The 20,192-nt window shown below is 38.3% G+C and overlaps 1 protein-coding gene across 5 annotated transcripts in view; it reads left to right on the top strand.

The window, feature by feature from the left end:
* Positions 1-14,791: 14,791 nt before the first annotated feature.
* Positions 14,792-20,192, top strand: part of LOC147605028 (sorting nexin 2B-like) — a 72,463-nt gene continuing 67,062 nt past the window's right edge. The window contains exons 1-4 of one of the 5 annotated variants that reach the window (XM_086793781.1): positions 14,805-14,945; positions 15,036-15,088; positions 15,657-16,781; positions 16,925-17,134. In XM_086793781.1, coding sequence (XP_086649907.1) covers positions 15,714-16,781; positions 16,925-17,134 — 1,278 coding nt within the window. In that variant the 5' untranslated portion in view covers positions 14,805-14,945; positions 15,036-15,088; positions 15,657-15,713. Of the gene's footprint in view, positions 14,946-15,035; positions 15,089-15,462; positions 16,782-16,924; positions 17,135-20,192 lie in introns of all 5 variants that reach the window. The other 4 variants (XM_086793778.1, XM_086793779.1, XM_086793777.1 and 1 more) reach the window with 4 other exon arrangements.

Raw genomic sequence — 20,192 nt, 5'->3', positions numbered from 1 at the left:
AAACTTCTTTTATCTATTGCCTGCATGTTTTGATGAGGGAAATCTCGTCGGCATTTTCACTTGTTGAAATCTCTTTCTTTAGAGTTCAAACAAGTTTATCTTGTTGTGTTCGGATAAGGAAATTTGGATTCTTCCTTTGTTGGCATTTCTTTCTCTAGTTCCGTACTTTAGACGATTTACACAATCAACCTGATAGGTTTACGGATGGATATATGTGACTCATCGAGACGTTGATGACTCTCTATGTTGATATGGGTAACTCGAGACGTCGATTATTCCATATGCAGATGTGGGTATGTCGGGGTGCCGATGAATCCCTAGTTTCTGCTATTATAATGCCATGCTTTCCTACTTTATTCCGAAAGGTTTACAACAACGAGGAAGTTACTTGGAATGTGAATTGCTCTAATCATCCGCAGTCTGATGGGCAAACAGAGCGTATGAATCAGATTATAGTGTATATGCTTCGTGCATATGTCTCTAGAAAATCATCATATTGGGAAAATATCTTCTAATGTTGGAATTTGCCTATAAAACAGTTCTAAATTTACGGCTATTATTTTTTAGTCCGTGCATACTTATGTATGGGTATCAACCCACGGCACCTATTGATGTCAGTCTTAAGGACATCGAGCTTGATGCATCGAGGGATTTCTTGCGAGATATGCAGGAAATGCTGACCGAAGCTCGGGATTCTATCAGGAGCGCTCATGATAGGGCACGGTTTTATGTTGATAGGGGACGCTCATCTCGGCCTTTTGAACCAGGAGCGTTGGTTTATTTTAATGTTCCTAAAGATTTTCAGACTTTGTCAATGGGAAAATGCTCGAATTCATCTCCTAGATATTGTGGTCCATTTCGAGTTATGCATCGGATTAGCACGGTTGCGTAAGAACTAAAACTACCTCCAATTGTTAGAGTTCATCCAGTCTTTCATATCAATAGATTGAAAGGGAAACTGGGAGGTGAGGATAACAGAGTTACTCCTCAAGAACTCGTTGAAGTCGAAGATTTATCCTATATTCCACATGAACCTGATATGGTACATGAATTCAGGGAAAGGAAACTTTGTAGTTGACTTATCCCTGAGGTTAAAATAAGGTGGAAAGATAGGGAAATTGAGAATTTGACTTGGGAGTCGGTTGAGATTGTTCAGCGCAGTTCTCCTTCTTTTCATTGCAAGAGTGCAATGTTTTGAGAGAGGGGAAGTATGTTATATGTACATTATGTGTGCTATGTTATATACACATTATGTGTGCATATACTAGGAGGCTAACCCACATTAGGCTTGTGAGCATGGGAGCATGGGAACAAGCTCTCGTGGAGCATGGGTTAGGACTAACCTTAAGGTTTAAGGTTAGGGTCAGGCATCCAAGGGTCACACATGAGGAATGGAAAGTCAAGAGTCACTTGAGGGCCCTCCTATATAATAGGGGTATGGGGCACACTCAAGGGGGCTTGGAGGTTTGGGATCCATGAGGACAAGGCTATGTTATACTCTCTTGTGTAGAGGTTCATATCTACTCTTCTACCATTTCACACTATAGCTACATGCTATTGGATTGGTGGAGTTATACCTCTTGATGGTATGGGACATCAAGGTAGAGGTATGATGTATTTCATTATTATTCATGTGTGCATCCCTTGGGCTCGGGGGTGGTTGGGTGGTTGAGTTTATGCCTGATTTATGCATGTTTATGCATAACAATTATCTAGAGAGATCTTAGGGTTTTAACAGTGGTATCAGAGCAATCTCTATTTAATTGTTGTTGATTTTTTTAAGTAAATTTTAATATTTACTAATAAAATGTTATTTTTTGTTGATTTGTGTTGATGAATTGCACGTGGATCATTGATATGGTGATTGGAACGTGTGTAACTACAATTCAATGGACGAATCGACGTTGCGGGGAAATTCCGTGAGTTAATGCTATTTTTCTCTATTTTTTATGGATAAAATCAAGCATTAATGGAAATTTTTTCAAAAATACCATAAAGTTTATGGTGGATATTTTTGAGATAATGGATTTCCTAAATTTCTAGAATTTTTAAGAAATTTTCCTAATTTTTTAGGAATTTTTTGAGCACTTTTATGATTAAAAATGTATTTTTATACATTTTTGCGGGTTTTTTCCGCGGGAATGCGATCAAATTTTTGTCAATTTCTACTGAAATTCAGTAGGGGACAGCGTGTTGATGCATGAATTGCTCTCCCGTGTGCGTGGGGTTCTCTTCGCCTCTCAAATCTGATTTTTCTTTCTCTTTTCCGGGTGAAAAATCTCTTTAAAATGATTTTTTTTAAAAGCATAAATCATAATTAATCATAATTATGATTAAGTTTAATTAAAATATTTAATCAAAGATTAAGCTAATCTCTCTCTGATTAACAGAGAGAGAGAGAGAGAGAGAGAGAGAGAGAAAAGAGATTGGAGGAGAGACGGAAATGGAGAGGAAAGGGAGGAGAGAGGGGAGGAGAGAATCCATCTCTCTCTCATTCTCCATGCGAGCGCAGGCGACGGGAGGGGGGGGCTGCGCACAGCAGCCGGTGGAAAAAAACGCCCCCCCCTTAAAAATCAAAATGCAATATGAGCTTAAAGCTTGTTTTTTATTTTTTTTTTATTTTTTTAAAAAATGAGTTTTTTCTTTAAAAAAAAGCTTTTTTTTAAGCAGGTACAGGAAATTTTGTAGAAATACTCACATTTATTTCAAAAAAAAGCTTGGAAAAAGCCTGGAAATTACTGAAAAATTTGGGATTTGAGAGAAAAATTCTCTGAAAATTTTTGGCTTTTCATCTTCCGGAAAACCTTTGGCTTTCCGTTTTCCCAAAACCTTTTGGCTTTCCGAATTCCGGAAAAACTTTTGACCTTCCGTATTCCGGAAACCTTTGACCTTTCACATTCCGTTTTTTTTTTGTCTTTTCATTTTCCCAAAACTTTTGGCTTTCCGTATTCCGGGAAAACCGTTGGAATTCTGAAATTTTTTGACCGTTCGTATTCTAAATGCGTTCGGGGTTGATTAAAAATTTCAAAAAATTCCTAAAAATTAGTGAAAAATTAGACAAAGAATATTTTAAATTTTGGAAAAATGTGGGGTTGGTGTTTTTGGCACGTGGTGTGTCCATTCCGACACCCGTGACCATTCAAATTCCTTTAAAATTATATTTTTTGACCCAGAAAATTAGAAAAATCCATTTAAATTGAAAATTTTCATTGGATTTGAGAATTGTCGGGCGGAATTGGAAATTTCGTGAGCGATGGGATTCTGAGGAAAAATTAGGAATATTCTGAAATTATTTTTAGAAATCCTAAAAATTGGTATTTTTTAAATATCAATGGTATTTTGGCAAATTTAATTGCTAAAAATTTTCTGGAAAAATATAGGTTTGGAATGCCATAAGATAGGTTTGGTGGAATTCAAAATTATCATATTTTGAGGTCCTATAAAATTAGGAAAAATTTAAAAAAAAATCATGATAATTTTTTTTCTCGAGAATTTAATATTTTCGAGAGTTATTTAATGTTGAAGTACGTTTTCTAGTGCTGACATTAGATAGATGCGTGTTATTCGCATATTATTAATACGATTATATCTCGTATTAATGGATATTTATGTTTGGATTAATTCTAAACGATATATTCATGATTTTTTACCATGATTTAGCCATTCTTTTTGGACATGTTCCTTAATTTCTTTTGATGGCTATAATTTACGTTCAAAGTGTGTTTCACCTTTGACACTTTTCCATGATAATTTATTTTGGCACTTATTAAAGTGTGGATTGTGCTTAATTTCTTAAGCCTAAGACAAACTCTATCATGGGTTAGTTGATCGGTTTATTTTGGTGGATTTCTATTGGATGTTTTCCAAGTTTTATATGGACTCATCAGGTTCTGCCTAGATCACTTGTGTCTAGGGTTTTTTTTATTGAGTGCTACACACATGTGTTTCACTTTCTTACTTTGGAGTTTTATTTGAACAACACAACGTTCATATACTCTGGATTGATGAGTTGGCCACCAATTTTAATGCTTCCTTTGGCATGATTAAATGTCCATTAGATGGTATGCATTGTTTTTTATGATCAACTATGTTATTTATGGATGGAGGGAGCTTCTATGCTTTTATCCATGGTTTTATAAGGATATTTTGATCTTTTGAATATTTACATGCGCTTTGAAGGTAGCATTTGCCTTCGTTTTTGCACATAATTTTGGAGTATATTTCTTATACTCTTGTATATATTCCAACTCGGATACCTAGTTGCTTATAAATCTAGGTGAGTTATTTTTCTACCCTAACTTTATTGTGTTTTGGGTAGTTATCATTAGAAAGGCACCAATAATTTTAGTATGTGAAAGTCTGGATAAGGCCATCTTATTCCTTTTATACAGGATTTTATTCATATTTTCCTAGACGGCATACTAGGGAGTTTCAAATTGTTAAGGTATGTATGGGTGGTATCATGGTGGTATGGGACGCTAGTGATCCCTCACATATATTATCTTATGGGATAATTTGGGCTCAAGATTGTTGCTTTGCTTACATCACTTAGCATGTTGACCTCAACATTCAAAGACAATCTTATTTTCTAAATTCACTAGAAGGCATTCTTTAGATAAACTTCTTTTATCTATTGCCTGCATGTTTTGATGAGGGAAATCTCGTCGGCATTTTCACTTGTTGAAATCTCTTTCTTTAGAGTTCAAACAAGTTTATCTTGTTGTGTTCGGATAAGGAAATTTGGATTCTTCCTTTGTTGGCATTTCTTTCTCTAGTTCCGTACTTTAGACGATTTACACAATCAACCTGATAGGTTTACGGATGGATATATGTGACTCATTGAGACGTTGATGACTCTCTATGTTGATATGGGTAACTCGAGACGTCGATTATTCCATATGCAGATGTGGGTATGTCGGGGTGCCGATGAATCCCTAGTTTCTGCTATTATAATGCCATGCTTTCCTACTTTATTCCGAAAGGTTTACAACAACGAGGAAGTTACTTGGAATGTGAATTGCTCTAATCATCCGCAGTCTGATGGGCAAACAGAGCGTATGAATCAGATTATAGTGTATATGCTTCGTGCATATGTCTCTAGAAAATCATCATATTGGGAAAATACCTTCTAATGTTGGAATTTGCCTATAAAACAGTTCTAAATTTACGGCTATTATTTTTTAGTCCGTGCATACTTATGTATGGGTATCAACCCACGGCACCTATTGATGTCAGTCTTAAGGACATCGAGCTTGATGCATCGAGGGATTTCTTGCGAGATATGCAGGAAATGCTGACCGAAGCTCGGGATTCTATCAGGAGTGCTCATGATAGGGCACGGTTTTATGTTGATAGGGGACGCTCATCTCGGCCTTTTGAACCAGGAGCGTTGGTTTATTTTAATGTTCCTAAAGATTTTCAGACTTTGTCAATGGGAAAATGCTCGAATTCATCTCCTAGATATTGTGGTCCATTTCGAGTTATGCATCGGATTAGCACGGTTGCGTAAGAACTAAAACTACCTCCAATTGTTAGAGTTCATCCAGTCTTTCATATCAATAGATTGAAAGGGAAACTGGGAGGTGAGGATAACAGAGTTACTCCTCAAGAACTCGTTGAAGTCGAAGATTTATCCTATATTCCACATGAACCTGATATGGTACATGAATTCAGGGAAAGGAAACTTTGTAGTTGACTTATCCCTGAGGTTAAAATAAGGTGGAAAGATAGGGAAATTGAGAATTCGACTTGGGAGTCGGTTGAGATTGTTCAGCGCAGTTCTCCTTCTTTTCATTGCAAGAGTGCAATGTTTTGAGAGAGGGGAAGTATGTTATATGTACATTATGTGTGCTATGTTATATACACATTATGTGTGCATATACTAGGAGGCTAACCCACATTAGGCTTGTGAGCATGGGAGCATGGGAACAAGCTCTAGTGGAGCATGGGTTAGGACTAACCTTAAGGTTTAAGGTTAGGGTCAGGCATCCAAGGGTCACACATGAGGAATGGAAAGTCAAGAGTCACTTGAGGGCCCTCCTATATAATAGGGGTATGGGGCACACTCAAGGGGGCTTGGAGGTTTGGGATCCATGAGGACAAGGCTATGTTATACTCTCTTGTGTAGAGGTTCATATCTACTCTTCTACCATTTCACACTATAGCTACATGCTATTGGATTGGTGGAGTTATACCTCTTGATGGTATGGGACATCAAGGTAGAGGTATGATGTATTTCATTATTATTCATGTGTGCATCCCTTGGGTGGTTGAGTTTATGCCTGATTTATGCATGTTTATGCATAACAATTATCTAGAGAGATCTTAGGGTTTTAACAGTGGTATCAGAGCAATCTCTATTTAATTGTTGTTGATTTTTTTAAGTAAATTTTAATATTTACTAATAAAATGTTATTTTTTGTTGATTTGTGTTGATGAATTGCACGTGGATCATTGATATGGTGATTGGAACGTGTGTAACTACAATTCAATGGACGAATCGACGTTGCGGGGAAATTCCGTGAGTTAATGCTATTTTTCTCTATTTTTTATGGATAAAATCAAGCATTAATGGAAGTTTTTTCAAAAATACCATAAAGTTTATGGTGGATATTTTTGAGATAATGGATTCCCTAAATTTCTAGAATTTTTAAGAAATTTTCCTAATTTTTTAGGAATTTTTTGAGCACTTTTATGATTAAAAATGTATTTTTATACATTTTTACGGGTTTTTTCCGCGGGAATGCGATCAAATTTTTGTCAATTTCTACTGAAATTCAGTAGGGGACAGCGTGTTGATGCATGAATTGCTCTCCCGTGTGCGTGGGGTTCTCTCCGCCTCTCAAATCTGATTTTTCTTTCTCTTTTTCGGGTGAAAAATCTCTTTAAAATGATTTTTTTTAAAAGCATAAATCATAATTAATCATAATTATGATTAAGTTTAATTAAAATCTTTAATCAAAGATTAAGCTAATCTCTCTCTGATTAACACAGAGAGAGAGAGAGAGAGAGAGAAGAGATTGGAGGAGAGACGGAAATGGAGAGGAAAGGGAGGAGAGAGGGGAGGAGAGAATCCATCTCTCTCTCATTCTCCATGCGCAGGCGACGGGAGGGGGGGGCTGCGCACAGCAGCCCGTGGAAAAAAACGCCCCCCCCCCCTAAAAATCAAAATGCAATATGAGCTTAAAGCTTATTTTTTTATTTTTTTTATTTTTTTAAAAAATGAGTTTTTTCTTTTTAAAAAAAGCTTTTTTTTAAGCAGGTACAGGAAATTTTGTAGAAATACTCACACATTTATTTCAAAAAAAAGCTTGGAAAAAGCCTGGAAATTACTGAAAAATTTGGGATTTGAGAGAAAAATTCTCTGAAAATTTTTGGCTTTTCATCTTCCGGAAAACCTTTGGCTTTCCGTTTTCCCAAAACCTTTTGGCTTTCCGAATTCCGGAAAAACTTTTGACCTTCCGTATTCCGGAAACCTTTGACCTTTCACATTCCGTTTTTTTTTTGTCTTTTCATTTTCCCAAAACTTTTGGCTTTCCGTATTCCGGGAAAACCGTTGGAATTCTGAAATTTTTTGACCGTTCGTATTCTAAATGCGTTCGGGGTTGATTAAAAATTTCAAAAAATTCCTAAAAATTAGTGAAAAATTAGACAAAGGTTATTTTAAATTTTGGAAAAATGTGGGGTTGGTGTTTTTGGCACGTGGTGTGTCCATTTCGACACCCGATGACCATTCAAATTCCTTTAAAATTATATTTTTTGACCCAGAAAATTAGAAAAATCCATTTAAATTGAAAATTTTCATTGGATTTGAGAATTGTCGGGCGGAATTGGAAATTTCGTGAGCGATGGGATTCTGAGGAAAAATTAGGAATATTCTGAAATTATTTTTAGAAATCCTAAAAATTGGTATTTTTTAAATATCAATGGTATTTTGGCAAATTTAATTGCTAAAAATTTTCTGGAAAAATATAGGTTTGGAATGCCATAAGATAGGTTTGGTGGAATTCAAAATTATCATATTTTGAGGTCCTATAAAATTAGGAAAAATTTTAAAAAAAATCATGATAATTTTTTTTCTCGAGAATTTAATATTTTCGAGAGTTATTTAATGTTGAAGTACGTTTTCTCGTGCTGACATTAGATAGATGCGTGTTATTCGCATATTATTAATACGATTATATCTCGTATTAATGGATATTTATGTTTGGATTAATTCTAAACGATATATTCATGATTTTTTACCATGATTTAGCCATTCTTTTTGGACATGTTCCTTAATTTCTTTTGATGGCTATAATTTACGTTCAAAGTGTGTTTCACCTTTGACACTTTTCCATGATAATTTATTTTGGCACTTATTAAAGTGTGGATTGTGCTTAATTTCTTAAGCCTAAGACAAACTCTATCATGGGTTAGTTGATCGGTTTATTTTGGTGGATTTCTATTGGATGTTTTCCAAGTTTTATATGGACTCATCAGGTTCTGCCTAGATCACTTGTGTCTAGGGTTTTTTTTATTGAGTGCTACACACATGTGTTTCACTTTCTTACTTTGGAGTTTTATTTGAACAACACAACGTTCATATACTCTGGATTGATGAGTTGGCCACCAATTTTAATGCTTCCTTTGGCATGATTAAATGTCCATTAGATGGTATGCATTGTTTTTTATGATCAACTATGTTATTTATGGATGGAGGGAGCTTCTATGCTTTTATCCATGGTTTTATAAGGATATTTTGATCTTTTGAATATTTACATGCGCTTTGAAGGTAGCATTTGCCTTCGTTTTTGCACATAATTTTGGAGTATATTTCTTATACTCTTGTATATATTCCAACTCGGATACCTAGTTGCTTATAAATCTAGGTGAGTTATTTTTCTACCCTAACTTTATTGTGTTTTGGGTAGTTATCATTAGAAAGGCACCAATAATTTTAGTATGTGAAAGTCTGGATAAGGCCATCTTATTCCTTTTATACAGGATTTTATTCATATTTTCCTAGACGGCATACTAGGGAGTTTCAAATTGTTAAGGTATGTATGGGTGGTATCATGGTGGTATGGGACGCTAGTGATCCCTCACATATATTATCTTATGGGATAATTTGGGCTCAAGATTGTTACTTTGCTTACATCACTTAGCATGTTGACCTCAACATTCAAAGACAATCTTATTTTCTAAATTCACTAGAAGGCATTCTTTAGATAAACTTCTTTTATCTATTGCCTGCATGTTTTGATGAGGGAAATCTCGTCGGCATTTTCACTTGTTGAAATCTCTTTCTTTAGAGTTCAAACAAGTTTATCTTGTTGTGTTCGGATAAGGAAATTTGGATTCTTCCTTTGTTGGCATTTCTTTCTCTAGTTCCGTACTTTAGATGATTTACACAATCAACCTGATAGGTTTACGGATGGATATATGTGACTCATCGAGACGTTGATGACTCTCTATGTTGATATGGGTAACTCGAGACGTCGATTATTCCATATGCAGATGTGGGTATGTCGGGGTGCCGATGAATCCCTAGTTTCTGCTATTATAATGCCATGCTTTCCTACTTTATTCCAAAAGGTTTACAACAACGAGGAAGTTACTTGGAATGTGAATTGCTCTAATCATCCGCAGTCTGATGGGCAAACAGAGCGTATGAATCAGATTATAGTGTATATGCTTCGTGCATATGTCTCTAGAAAATCATCATATTGGGAAAATATCTTCTAATGTTGGAATTTGCCTATAACAGTTCTAAATTTACGGCTATTATTTTTTAGTCCGTGCATACTTATGTATGGGTATCAACCCACGGCACCTATTGATGTCAGTCTTAAGGACATCGAGCTTGATGCATCGAGGGATTTCTTGCGAGATATGCAAGAAATGCTGACCGAAGCTCGGGATTCTATCAGGAGTGCTCATGATAGGGCACGGTTTTATGTTGATAGGGGACGCTCATCTCGGCCTTTTGAACCAGGAGCGTTGGTTTATTTTAATGTTCCTAAAGATTTTCAGACTTTGTCAATGGGAAAATGCTCGAATTCATCTCCTAGATATTGTGGTCCATTTCGAGTTATGCATCGGATTAGCACGGTTGCGTAAGAACTAAAACTACCTCCAATTGTTAGAGTTCATCCAGTCTTTCATATCAATAGATTGAAAGGGAAACTGGGAGGTGAGGATAACAGAGTTACTCCTCAAGAACTCGTTGAAGTCGAAGATTTATCCTATATTCCACATGAACCTGATATGGTACATGAATTCAGGGAAAGGAAACTTTGTAGTTGACTTATCCCTGAGGTTAAAATAAGGTGGAAAGATAGGGAAATTGAGAATTCGACTTGGGAGTCGGTTGAGATTGTTCAGCGCAGTTCTCCTTCTTTTCATTGCAAGAGTGCAATGTTTTGAGAGAGGGGAAGTATGTTATATGTACATTATGTGTGCTATGTTATATACACATTATGTGTGCATATACTAGGAGGCTAACCCACATTAGGCTTGTGAGCATGGGAGCATGGGAACAAGCTCTAGTGGAGCATGGGTTAGGACTAACCTTTAGGTTTAAGGTTAGGGTCAGGCATCCAAGGGTCACACATGAGGAATGGAAAGTCAAGAGTCACTTGAGGGCCCTCCTATATAATAGGGGTATGGGGCACACTCAAGGGGGCTTGGAGGTTTGGGCTCCATGAGGACAAGGCTATGTTATACTCTCTTGTGTAGAGGTTCATATCTACTCTTCTACCATTTCACACTATAGCTACATGCTATTGGATTGGAGTTATACCTCTTGATGGTATGGGACATCAAGGTAGAGGTATGATGTATTTCATTATTATTCATGTGTGCATCCCTTGGACTCGGGGGTAGTTGGGTGGTTGAGTTTATGCCTGATTTATGCATGTTTATGCATAACAATTATCTAGAGAGATCTTAGGGTTTTAACAAAAGGTACCATTGGGTATGACATCACTTATACATCAGCAAGAATACAAGTATTACAGTACATAAAAGGTACCATTGGGTATGGCATCACTTATACATTGGCACATCGAGCAATACCTTGATTGGATTTGGTGACTCAGATTGTGCAAGAGATCATGATAACAAAAAATATATTTCTAGTTACTATTTTCTTATTGGGTCAAGAATTACATCCTAGATCAACAAGGCACCTAGAGTGGATCTTTTTTGTACATAGGTTGAGTACAAGGCGATATGCTTTACTTCACGTGAAGCAGTCTGGTTGAGAAGGATTTTAGGAGTATCAAAGCTCCTTACCCAGAGCAACAACCATTAATTTGTAAATCAAAGTTTGCAAGGAGTAATATTGTTTTCTTTTCGCTTCTTTCTACAATTCACTACTTTGTATTATTAAGATCTTGCTTTCACAACTGTGTTTTCTTACATTACAAACATGAAAAATTGGCTCTTACACTTTCATATGCCTTTTCTTACTAGGCCACCTAGGAGTAAGTAACCCAGGGCACCCAGGTTTTTACAAAACTTAGACTTCTAAGCCAGGTTTCTTATGTTACGACCTTAACTTATATTGATAGTGTCTTAAGAGCGCTTACAATATATAAATGACAAAATTATAATATAATCTAGACACTCTTTACAGACACCAGACATTATCAATGAAGAGCCATGTTAACCAACAAGTGGTTAATAGTAGAAAATAGAGGTTGGGAAGGAAGAAGTTCTCGCCCCCTTATTTGGTCCTCTAAAACTCTTTGTACCAATATATAGAGAAATGTTGTGAAAATCTTTCCTAAACATGACTACGTTTCAACAAGATCAATGACATATATGTCTTCCATGTTTTAATCTATGTTCTTCAATGAGGACGATGTTCTCGTGCTAAAAAGTGCTTGAATGACTCTGATACCAACTAAACATCACTGTGTGACCCAAATCCTAAATCACCACAAAACCTCAAAGCTACTTGTATGTACAATAATAGTTGCAAAAGAAATTGCTCGAGAATATTTTGAAGCGAGTGCTTGAGATCATTTTGAAAAGCGAATGCTCTCACCATGTAAGTACATTGTCACACACTATATAGTTTTGTAAAGCTATCTACTTTTAACACAAAAAGTGCTCATCCTCCACTTTCAACAATGAAAGTGTTCATATGGCTAAACGAGGGAATGGCATGTTCCTTTATGAACTCCGTGCCATACCTTTATGAGATCATTTTGAAAAGCGAATGCTCTCACCATGTAAGTACATTGTCACACACTATATAGTTTTGTAAAGCTATCTACTTTTAACACAAAAAGTGCTCATCCTCCACTTTCAACAATGAAAGTGTTCATATGGCTAAACGAGGGAATGGCATGTTCCTTTATGAACTCCGTGCCATACCTTATGTATGGTCCTTTTTTCTATTTTCCACTCATATATAGATTGCACATAAGAAGTGCTAAGATGATTGATTAATGTTGGTTAATATGTCGATGTGCACGGAATCTGTAAGATGTGTCTTTTTGTATTCCACTCATATATAGATGCACATAAGAAGTGTTGAGATGATTGACTAACATTGGTTAATATGTCGATGTGCACGGAATCCATAAGATGCGTCTTTCTATATTCCAATGATCGGAACATATATATGAAATCCTCACCCAATAAAGGTTAAAGATCTTCTTCTCAATGCGTATGAGGTAGACTCTAATCTCTTTAGGTTATTGCTGAATTGTGCACTGTTGTTGTGTGTATAATGCATCTACATGTGTACTATATATGTACACCATGTATGTTTTGTTTTATCTTAGTTTGATTTATGTATGTATCTTATTTGGTTTCTCCATCTGATCTCTGTCTAGTCTCTTTAATTTGTTGCTACAATTCCTCTACATGTATAGTGTCACCTACATGTGTAGTAGTAATATATAAACCATGTATGTTTACATGCTTTGTTTCATCCATGTATACTTAGTATGATCTCTATATGTATCATGTATTTATGTATGTATCTTATTTGGTTTCTCCATCTGATCTCTGTCTAGTCTCTTTAATTTGTTGCTACAATTCCTCTACATGTATAGTGTCACCTACATGTGTAGTAGTAATATATAAACCATGTATGTTTACATGCTTTGTTTCATCCATGTATACTTAGTATGATCTCTATATGTATCATGTATTTATTCAAACCATGTATGTTCACATGCATTGTTTCATCCATGTATACTTAGTATAATTGATCTAAAATTATATATCATGTGTGTATCTTACTTGTTTTCATGCATCTTCCAAGACTACTATGTATGCATACTATTGTGTGCATCTTTATTGGTTTGGTCTTTTACATGCTTTGATGTATCTTCCCATTCTACTATGTACTGTTGTGTGTCTCTTGCTTGGTTCGGTCTTTGCATGCATGCTATCTACATGTTGACCTAGTCGTTCCATGATCGACTCTATTCAAAAGTGGAATTTTATTCTATTCAAATGAATCATGTCGTTAAAGTTTGTATGTTGATAATTTTTCATGTCGTTTTTTGGGTTACATTTGATTCATTTTCATGTCGTTTTTTGGGTTACATTTGATTCATTTTCATGATATAAGGAGTGTGAAAGTGTAAATCATGAATTTGTATGCTTTATAGTTTCAATGAGTTGAAAGGGCAATAATGCTATCATAGTAGAGAAGGTGAAAGAGATCAAACAGTTTATACATGATATTTTGGCATGTTTAAGATTCGATCATTAAAGCTAGGCTTTGGATTGCTCTTACAAGCAGGTTTTTTTTTCTAATTGTGTCAAATGGATCCTTCTCCTATGGGAGAGCCATACAATGGATCTAGTTATAAATTATAAGAAACATTTTCTCTTGCAGGAGGGAGACTTACCCCTTCCTTGTAGTGTGTTGAACCCCCCCTCCTCCCCCCCTCCTCCCCCCACCCTCTCCTCTCTTTCCTCTACCCCTCATTCCTCCTCCTCTGTGTGTGTCTCAAATTTTCCTTGGACTTTTTTAACTCTTAACAATTGGCAAATCTTTATAGATAGTATGTGGTAGGTTTTGTGAAAGGTTTCCACAAGACTTTTCTTTAGTGCTGGTGTATTGCTCTTTTGCATTGCACCTCTATGTTGATCACACATTTTTTTTAAAAATTGGGGAAGATAAATAAAATTTAAAAAAGAAATTTGTAAATGAGGAGACGTCTCTCTATAAATGTTGGTCACACTTCTATGTTGATGAAAGCTACAATTTTTGTCATATTTCAAATAACTAAAACTAACAAGTTGGCTCTCACCCCTCTCACCCGTCTCTGACGGGGTGGACCTCTCTCTCTCTCTCTCTCTCTCTCTCTCTCTCTCTCTTCTCGGCCTTCCCCCCTCTCTCTCCCCCGCCGCTCTCTGTCCACCCCCCACACTTTGCATTCTTTGATGATACGTGTCAAAAGAGACTTCACTTCTATGTTGATGAAAGCTTCAATTTTTGTCGTATTTCAAATAACTAAAACGAACAAGTTGGCTCTCACCTGTCTTTGACGGGGTTGACACCTCTATCTCTCTCTCTTTTTGGCCCTCCCCTGCTCTGTATCCACCCCCCGTACTTTGCATTCTTTGATGACACGTGTCAAAAGAAACTTCACTTCTATGTTGATGAAAGCTTCAATTTTTGTCATAACTAAAACTAACAAGTCGGCTCTCGATGGGGTTGACACCGCTCTCTCTTCGGCCCTCCCCTCTCTCTCTTCCCCGCTCTGTGTCCACCCCCATTGTTTGATAACACTTGTCAAAAAAGACTCAGTATAGTATATAGTATATATATAGATATAAAAATGCGTTGAATTTTGCAATATTTCGGACTGAAAAAAATTGCAAGTGAAAAACGAAAACGTTGCAGGTCCATTTGGTTCTGCTTGAACCCATGGCAAATTAGGGTTACTATAAACCAGGAGCTGCATCACGCCTTAGCAGCTCTTCTCCAGGTACCTTCTTTGTCGATTTGTACGTCAGATGCTACTTTGTCGGTACAGATTCCATGTCTATCCTGCTTTTTTATGCTAGATTCTAAACAGGAACCAGATTTTCCTATTTCTGCATTTTTGGCTCAGAGTCCGAACGATCCGAGGTATCTTACCTTACCTGAGCACATTAGGGTTTTTCTTTCCCTTACCTGAGCACACTACGGCGATCTCTTTCCTCATCTGAGCATATTAGGATTGTATGAGGGTTAAATTAGGGTTTTGTGCCCTTATCTGAGCATATCAGGTTTCTTATCCGAGGTTACATCAGGGTTTTTCTCACATATCTGGGTTTCTCTTTCACAAGAGATCATAGTTTGGGTCTACTAGATCCAAAGAGCTCAACTTTGCTGGAATCGGTTAAATTCATTTCATTTAGTTAAGCTTCTTCTGATGCAATGCCTTCTGTCCCATCTTGTTAATACTACTTTGTTGGGAAAATTTTCAGTTGATTCTTGTCCATTTTTGTTCTTGTTTTTAGGTTTTAATTTAGTCGATCATGGAAAGATTTTGTTTGTACATCGACACAGTCACCACATACAGGAGCGATATAATTGATTTAAATCGGTTTCTTTACTGCCATAGTGTGCTTGGGTTGCCCGATACAAGATGTATGTGTGTGATCTGTCCATACATCTTCTGATACGAATATTTATCCTTGGCTCAACTTGGCAGCATCTACGGCAGGGTTGAGAGTTGGTTAGTTTTCCTGGTTTTTCCTAAATCTATGCGATGATGGGGCCTGAGGATGGTGATACGCAGGACACCCAGTTCTATTCCACAGACGCCATGGAAAGCCTGGTTCTTGACTCCTCGCTTTTGAATAGCAACTACAAAAGCACCATGTCCAGAAGCTTGCCGCCCATAGAAGATTCTCACCCTCTCTCCATCCATAAAGAAGACAAAGCAGACCCCTTTGAAGAGCTTTACAAAAAGTCTTCCTCCAAGAGTCCAAAAGAGCCTGCCGGTAGCAATGGCAGGGAGGATGCCCTCGTGGAGCCGCCATCTTATGCCGACGTCATCTTCACTCCGTATGCGGCTGAGGTCTCTCCAGGCAGCAACGGGAGTTCAAGAGAGCTCGGGTTAAACTCATTGCTGTTGTCGTCATCATCATCTTATTCTTCATTTTCAGAACATCTAACCATCACTGTCTCCCAGCCGCAAAAAGTGCAGGACACGGTGAACATGTCGATAGTACCTGGGAATAGTACATATGTCACATACCTTATTGTCACCCACACTAACATCCCGCAGTATGGGGGCCATGATTTTGCCGTTAGACGGCGATTCCGGGATGTGGTGACACTGGCTGATAAGCTCGCAGAAGCTTACCGGGGTTACTTTATCCCGGTTCGTCCCGACAAGAGCATCGTGGAGAGTCAGGTCATGCAAAAGCAGGAGTTTATTGAGCAGAGGAGGGTTGCTTTGGAGAAGTACCTCCGCAGGCTAGCCAACCATCCGGTCATCAGATTCAGCGATGAGCTGAGATTATTCTTACAATCTCAGGGGAAGCTGCCGCTGACACCAACTACAGATATGGCCTCGAGGATGCTAGATGGGGCTGCAAGCCTTCCACGACAGCTTTTTGGGGAGGGAAGTGTTGTTATGTCACCACAGGATGTTGTCCAGCCTGCCAAGGGGGGCAGAGACTTGGTGCGCTTGTTTAAAGAGTTGAAACAGTCAGTCACAGTTGAGTGGGGTGGAGTCAAGCCAGCAGTAAATGAAGATGACAAAGGCTTCCTGGAAAGAAAAGAAAAGCTAGAGGGTTTGGAGCATCATTTGAGTGAGGCATCTCAACAGGCAAGCTTGTGGAAAGCTCTTTTTTGTGCTCTATTTTTCATGTGTCAAGGGTCTCGTTTTCTAGAGCCTTACAATTGGCTTGAGAATGTACCATTGTAGCCTGTTGGGATGCTTAATGGGGTGGATGTGGTGGTGGCATGCAGGCTGAGGTTTTGATAAAAGCTCAGCAGGAAGTTGGGGAAACTGTGGGAGAGCTTGGGTTAGCATTTATCAAAATAGCAAAGTTTGAAACTGAAGAAGCAGTGTACAACTCTCAAAGAACCCATGCGGCAGATGCAAAACGACTGGCTACGGCAGCTGTGAAAGCAAGTCGATTTTATCGAGAGGCAAATGCCCAGTCAGTGAGGCACTTGGTATGTTCATGCTACTCTTGTTATTTAAAGTAGTCTTTGGAATTGAGGCCTTACTTTGTGTTCTTATTTATATACTCCTATCAATTTTGTAAGTATGCTGATGTAGAGCCACTTTAATAATATCTTGGGCTAGCACATTTTGTTTTAGGCTTTACTGCATGGATATGGTTTGCTATGCCATTTGACACTATGTTTATGAATTGATTCATGCCTTCTACTTAAGTATGATTTACTTCAGTAGGCTACGTGGTTGCCTGCCTGTTGTTGGCACGGGGGCGGAGGGTCCGATCAGGAGGTGGTATTGTGTGGGAAAATTACACGTCCATAGGTGCCTGTCCCACCCACACCTGAGGGGGCTGCCTCTCAGCACCTGTCAACGTGGAGTTCATAGACGGGAAGTGATGATTGTTATGGGATAGGACGGTGCAAAGGATGGGTGGGGGTATTTGTGTATCCAAACTTATTCTTGTGTGTGTGCACTTGCGCGCGCGCATGTGCGTGTGTAAGAGAGAGAGAAAAAGAAGAAGAAGAAGAAGAATATTGTATTATCGTCCCCACTGGGGGCCAAATATGACCCATGGGACCAACAAACTAGTACAAGACAAAAAAAAGTCTCCTTCTGTTACTATGAAGGGTAAAACTAGCAAGCTAGTGTGTGGCATAATGTGACTCAAGCTCGTCTCTATGTTTGAGGAGTCGAGTGATGAATGCCCCCAAAGCAGCCGCCAGAGAGAAATGAAATGAAATGTTATATTAACGTCTTCAAAAGGCCAAAGTGATCTATGAGACCAAAGTTACAACCATGTGACATCTGATACACTATCTGGAAAAGAAAAGAAAGGATTGAAGGTAAGTATCTAGCCCTACAATACATCAGTAGGGAGCATCCGGAAGCAGCAACTAGGGAGAGTGGGAAGCTAATGCTACTAGTCAAAATGGGGTACATGAGTACATGGATACATGAATACATGAATATGAGGGAGTACAGAAGTGACAGTGAGAGAGAGAATAAAAAACACCTGTGCTGCCTGTAGCATCGGCCGGTTCCTCCCCTTCAGTACCTGTTTTCCAAAGCCAGCCTCTAGCGCTGCCTGCTAGCCCCCCTTTCCCTAAAAGCATGAGAGAGAGAGAGAGAGAGAGAGAGAGAGAGAGAGAGAGAGAGGCGTGTGCTCCAAAAGTAGATTAGCCTCCATAAATAGCTTAGGGGCCCCCAAAGGTTATAAATCCTCACTGAAGGTTATAAAACCTTTTAAGTTCTAATTTCTTTGTCTCCTTCACACTTGGGGTTGTCCACACATGTTTCCTTTTTGTCCGGGCACCCAAGTATGAACATTTAAATATATAACTTACTCATTGACCACCATGCTAACACTTATGCTGCACCAATTTCACAGGGTCATGACATACCTCCCTCTTGAAAAATGGCAAGCGTCCTCGATTTCAATTTGGTGATACAGCAAGACATCCAAAGCGGAACCACACTGATAACAAAGGCTGCCCAACACCATATGATATCAGCCATGTGATCCAACTAAAAGTGAAATGTACAATATGGCAAGATTAGCGTCCCAATCTCTCTAAGCCATGCATATGTAACAACATTCACTGCAAACCAATGGTGTAGTAATAGTTCAAGTTGTATATCACTGTGAACCATACACAACCACAACATCCAATGTGACTAGTACACATATATCATAGAAGTCCCATAAGCAGATGTATCGTCAACTGTCAGTACTTTCGAGTGAGACAAAAGCTACACCAAGCGACCTCTAGATGACATCTGAGCCTGTTTGTATCAAGGGAGTGGAGGTGCTACCCCCCTCTTGAGCATCAGGCAATGCCCCATACCCATGCTCTGCTGAACCTGAATGAGCCGTAGCAAGAGTCGGCTCCAACTCAAAGGCATCGAGATAAAGCTGCAATACCTGAGGTGAATCTGCTAAGTCACCCTCCTCCATCCACTTCGCATCCATCGGTGAATAGTTCTTGAACTTCACAAGATAGCGACGGGAAACTTTACCTCGTACCTTTCTTTTCTTATGTGCCAGTATCTGCTCTGGAATAAGAACCTCATCAAGTTCCTCAACTTCCGGCTAAGCCTCATCTGATACATCCTCAGGCACATCCCCACGGAAAGGTCTAAGTAGACTCACATGAAATGCATTGTGAATCCTCCAGTGATATGGTAGCTTCAAACGATAGGCCACCTCACCAATCTTTTCCAATACCTGAAAAGGTCCATAATAGCGCATGCTCAACTTAGGGAATAAGTGCTCTTTACCCTTCATCTTTTTGAGCCTAGCTTTCTTAAATCGCAAAAGAACCCAGTTACCCAATGCAAGCCTTCTTTTGCTTTTGCTGAGTTTTTTGGAGTGCCAACTTAACTCTCCTATAAGCTTTATCCATGTTCTCCACATACTGGTCAGCCTCAAAGATCTTATCCTTTGTGTGTAAAATGGGTGGTACTTTCTTCCCTCCTTTCACAATCTCAGAAGGCGCCTTGCCCGTCGAGGTATGGATGGTGTTGTTACAAGCGAACTCCACCAAAGGAAGATACTTTTCCCATTGTTTTTTGTGCTCTTACACATAACACTTGAGAAGATCTAACACTATGGAATTAGCCTCTTCCGATTGCCCATTTGTCTTTGGATGAAACGATGATGAAAACTTGAGAGTTGTACCCATGTTGTTAAACAACCCTCTCCAAAATAAACTCGTCATCTGTGGATCACGGTCACTAATGATAGACGAAGGCATGCCATGATACTTGAAGATGCTTGCCATGAACAACTTCACCATGTGATCAACTTTGATCTTCTTACGCATGGGAATGAAATGAGCCTGCTTACTGAACGTGCATATGATAGTCCAAATGCCATCATTCCCCGTTTGTGTCCTCGGAAGATCAAATATAAATCCATGGCAATGCTCTCGCATGGTCTATCTAGAATAGGTAAAGGCTGAAGTAACCCTGGTGTCTTCTGATGGTCATACTTCACCTTCTGACATACGATGCATTGCCTAACAAAAGCATCAACATCTCTTCTCAAGGTCG

The sequence above is a fragment of the Cibotium barometz genome, chromosome 60, assembly GCF_041138505.1.
Source record: "Cibotium barometz isolate CiBa-2024 chromosome 60, ASM4113850v1, whole genome shotgun sequence".
NCBI lineage: Eukaryota > Viridiplantae > Streptophyta > Polypodiopsida > Cyatheales > Cibotiaceae > Cibotium > Cibotium barometz.
This window is presented reverse-complemented; position numbering and strand designations above follow the sequence as displayed.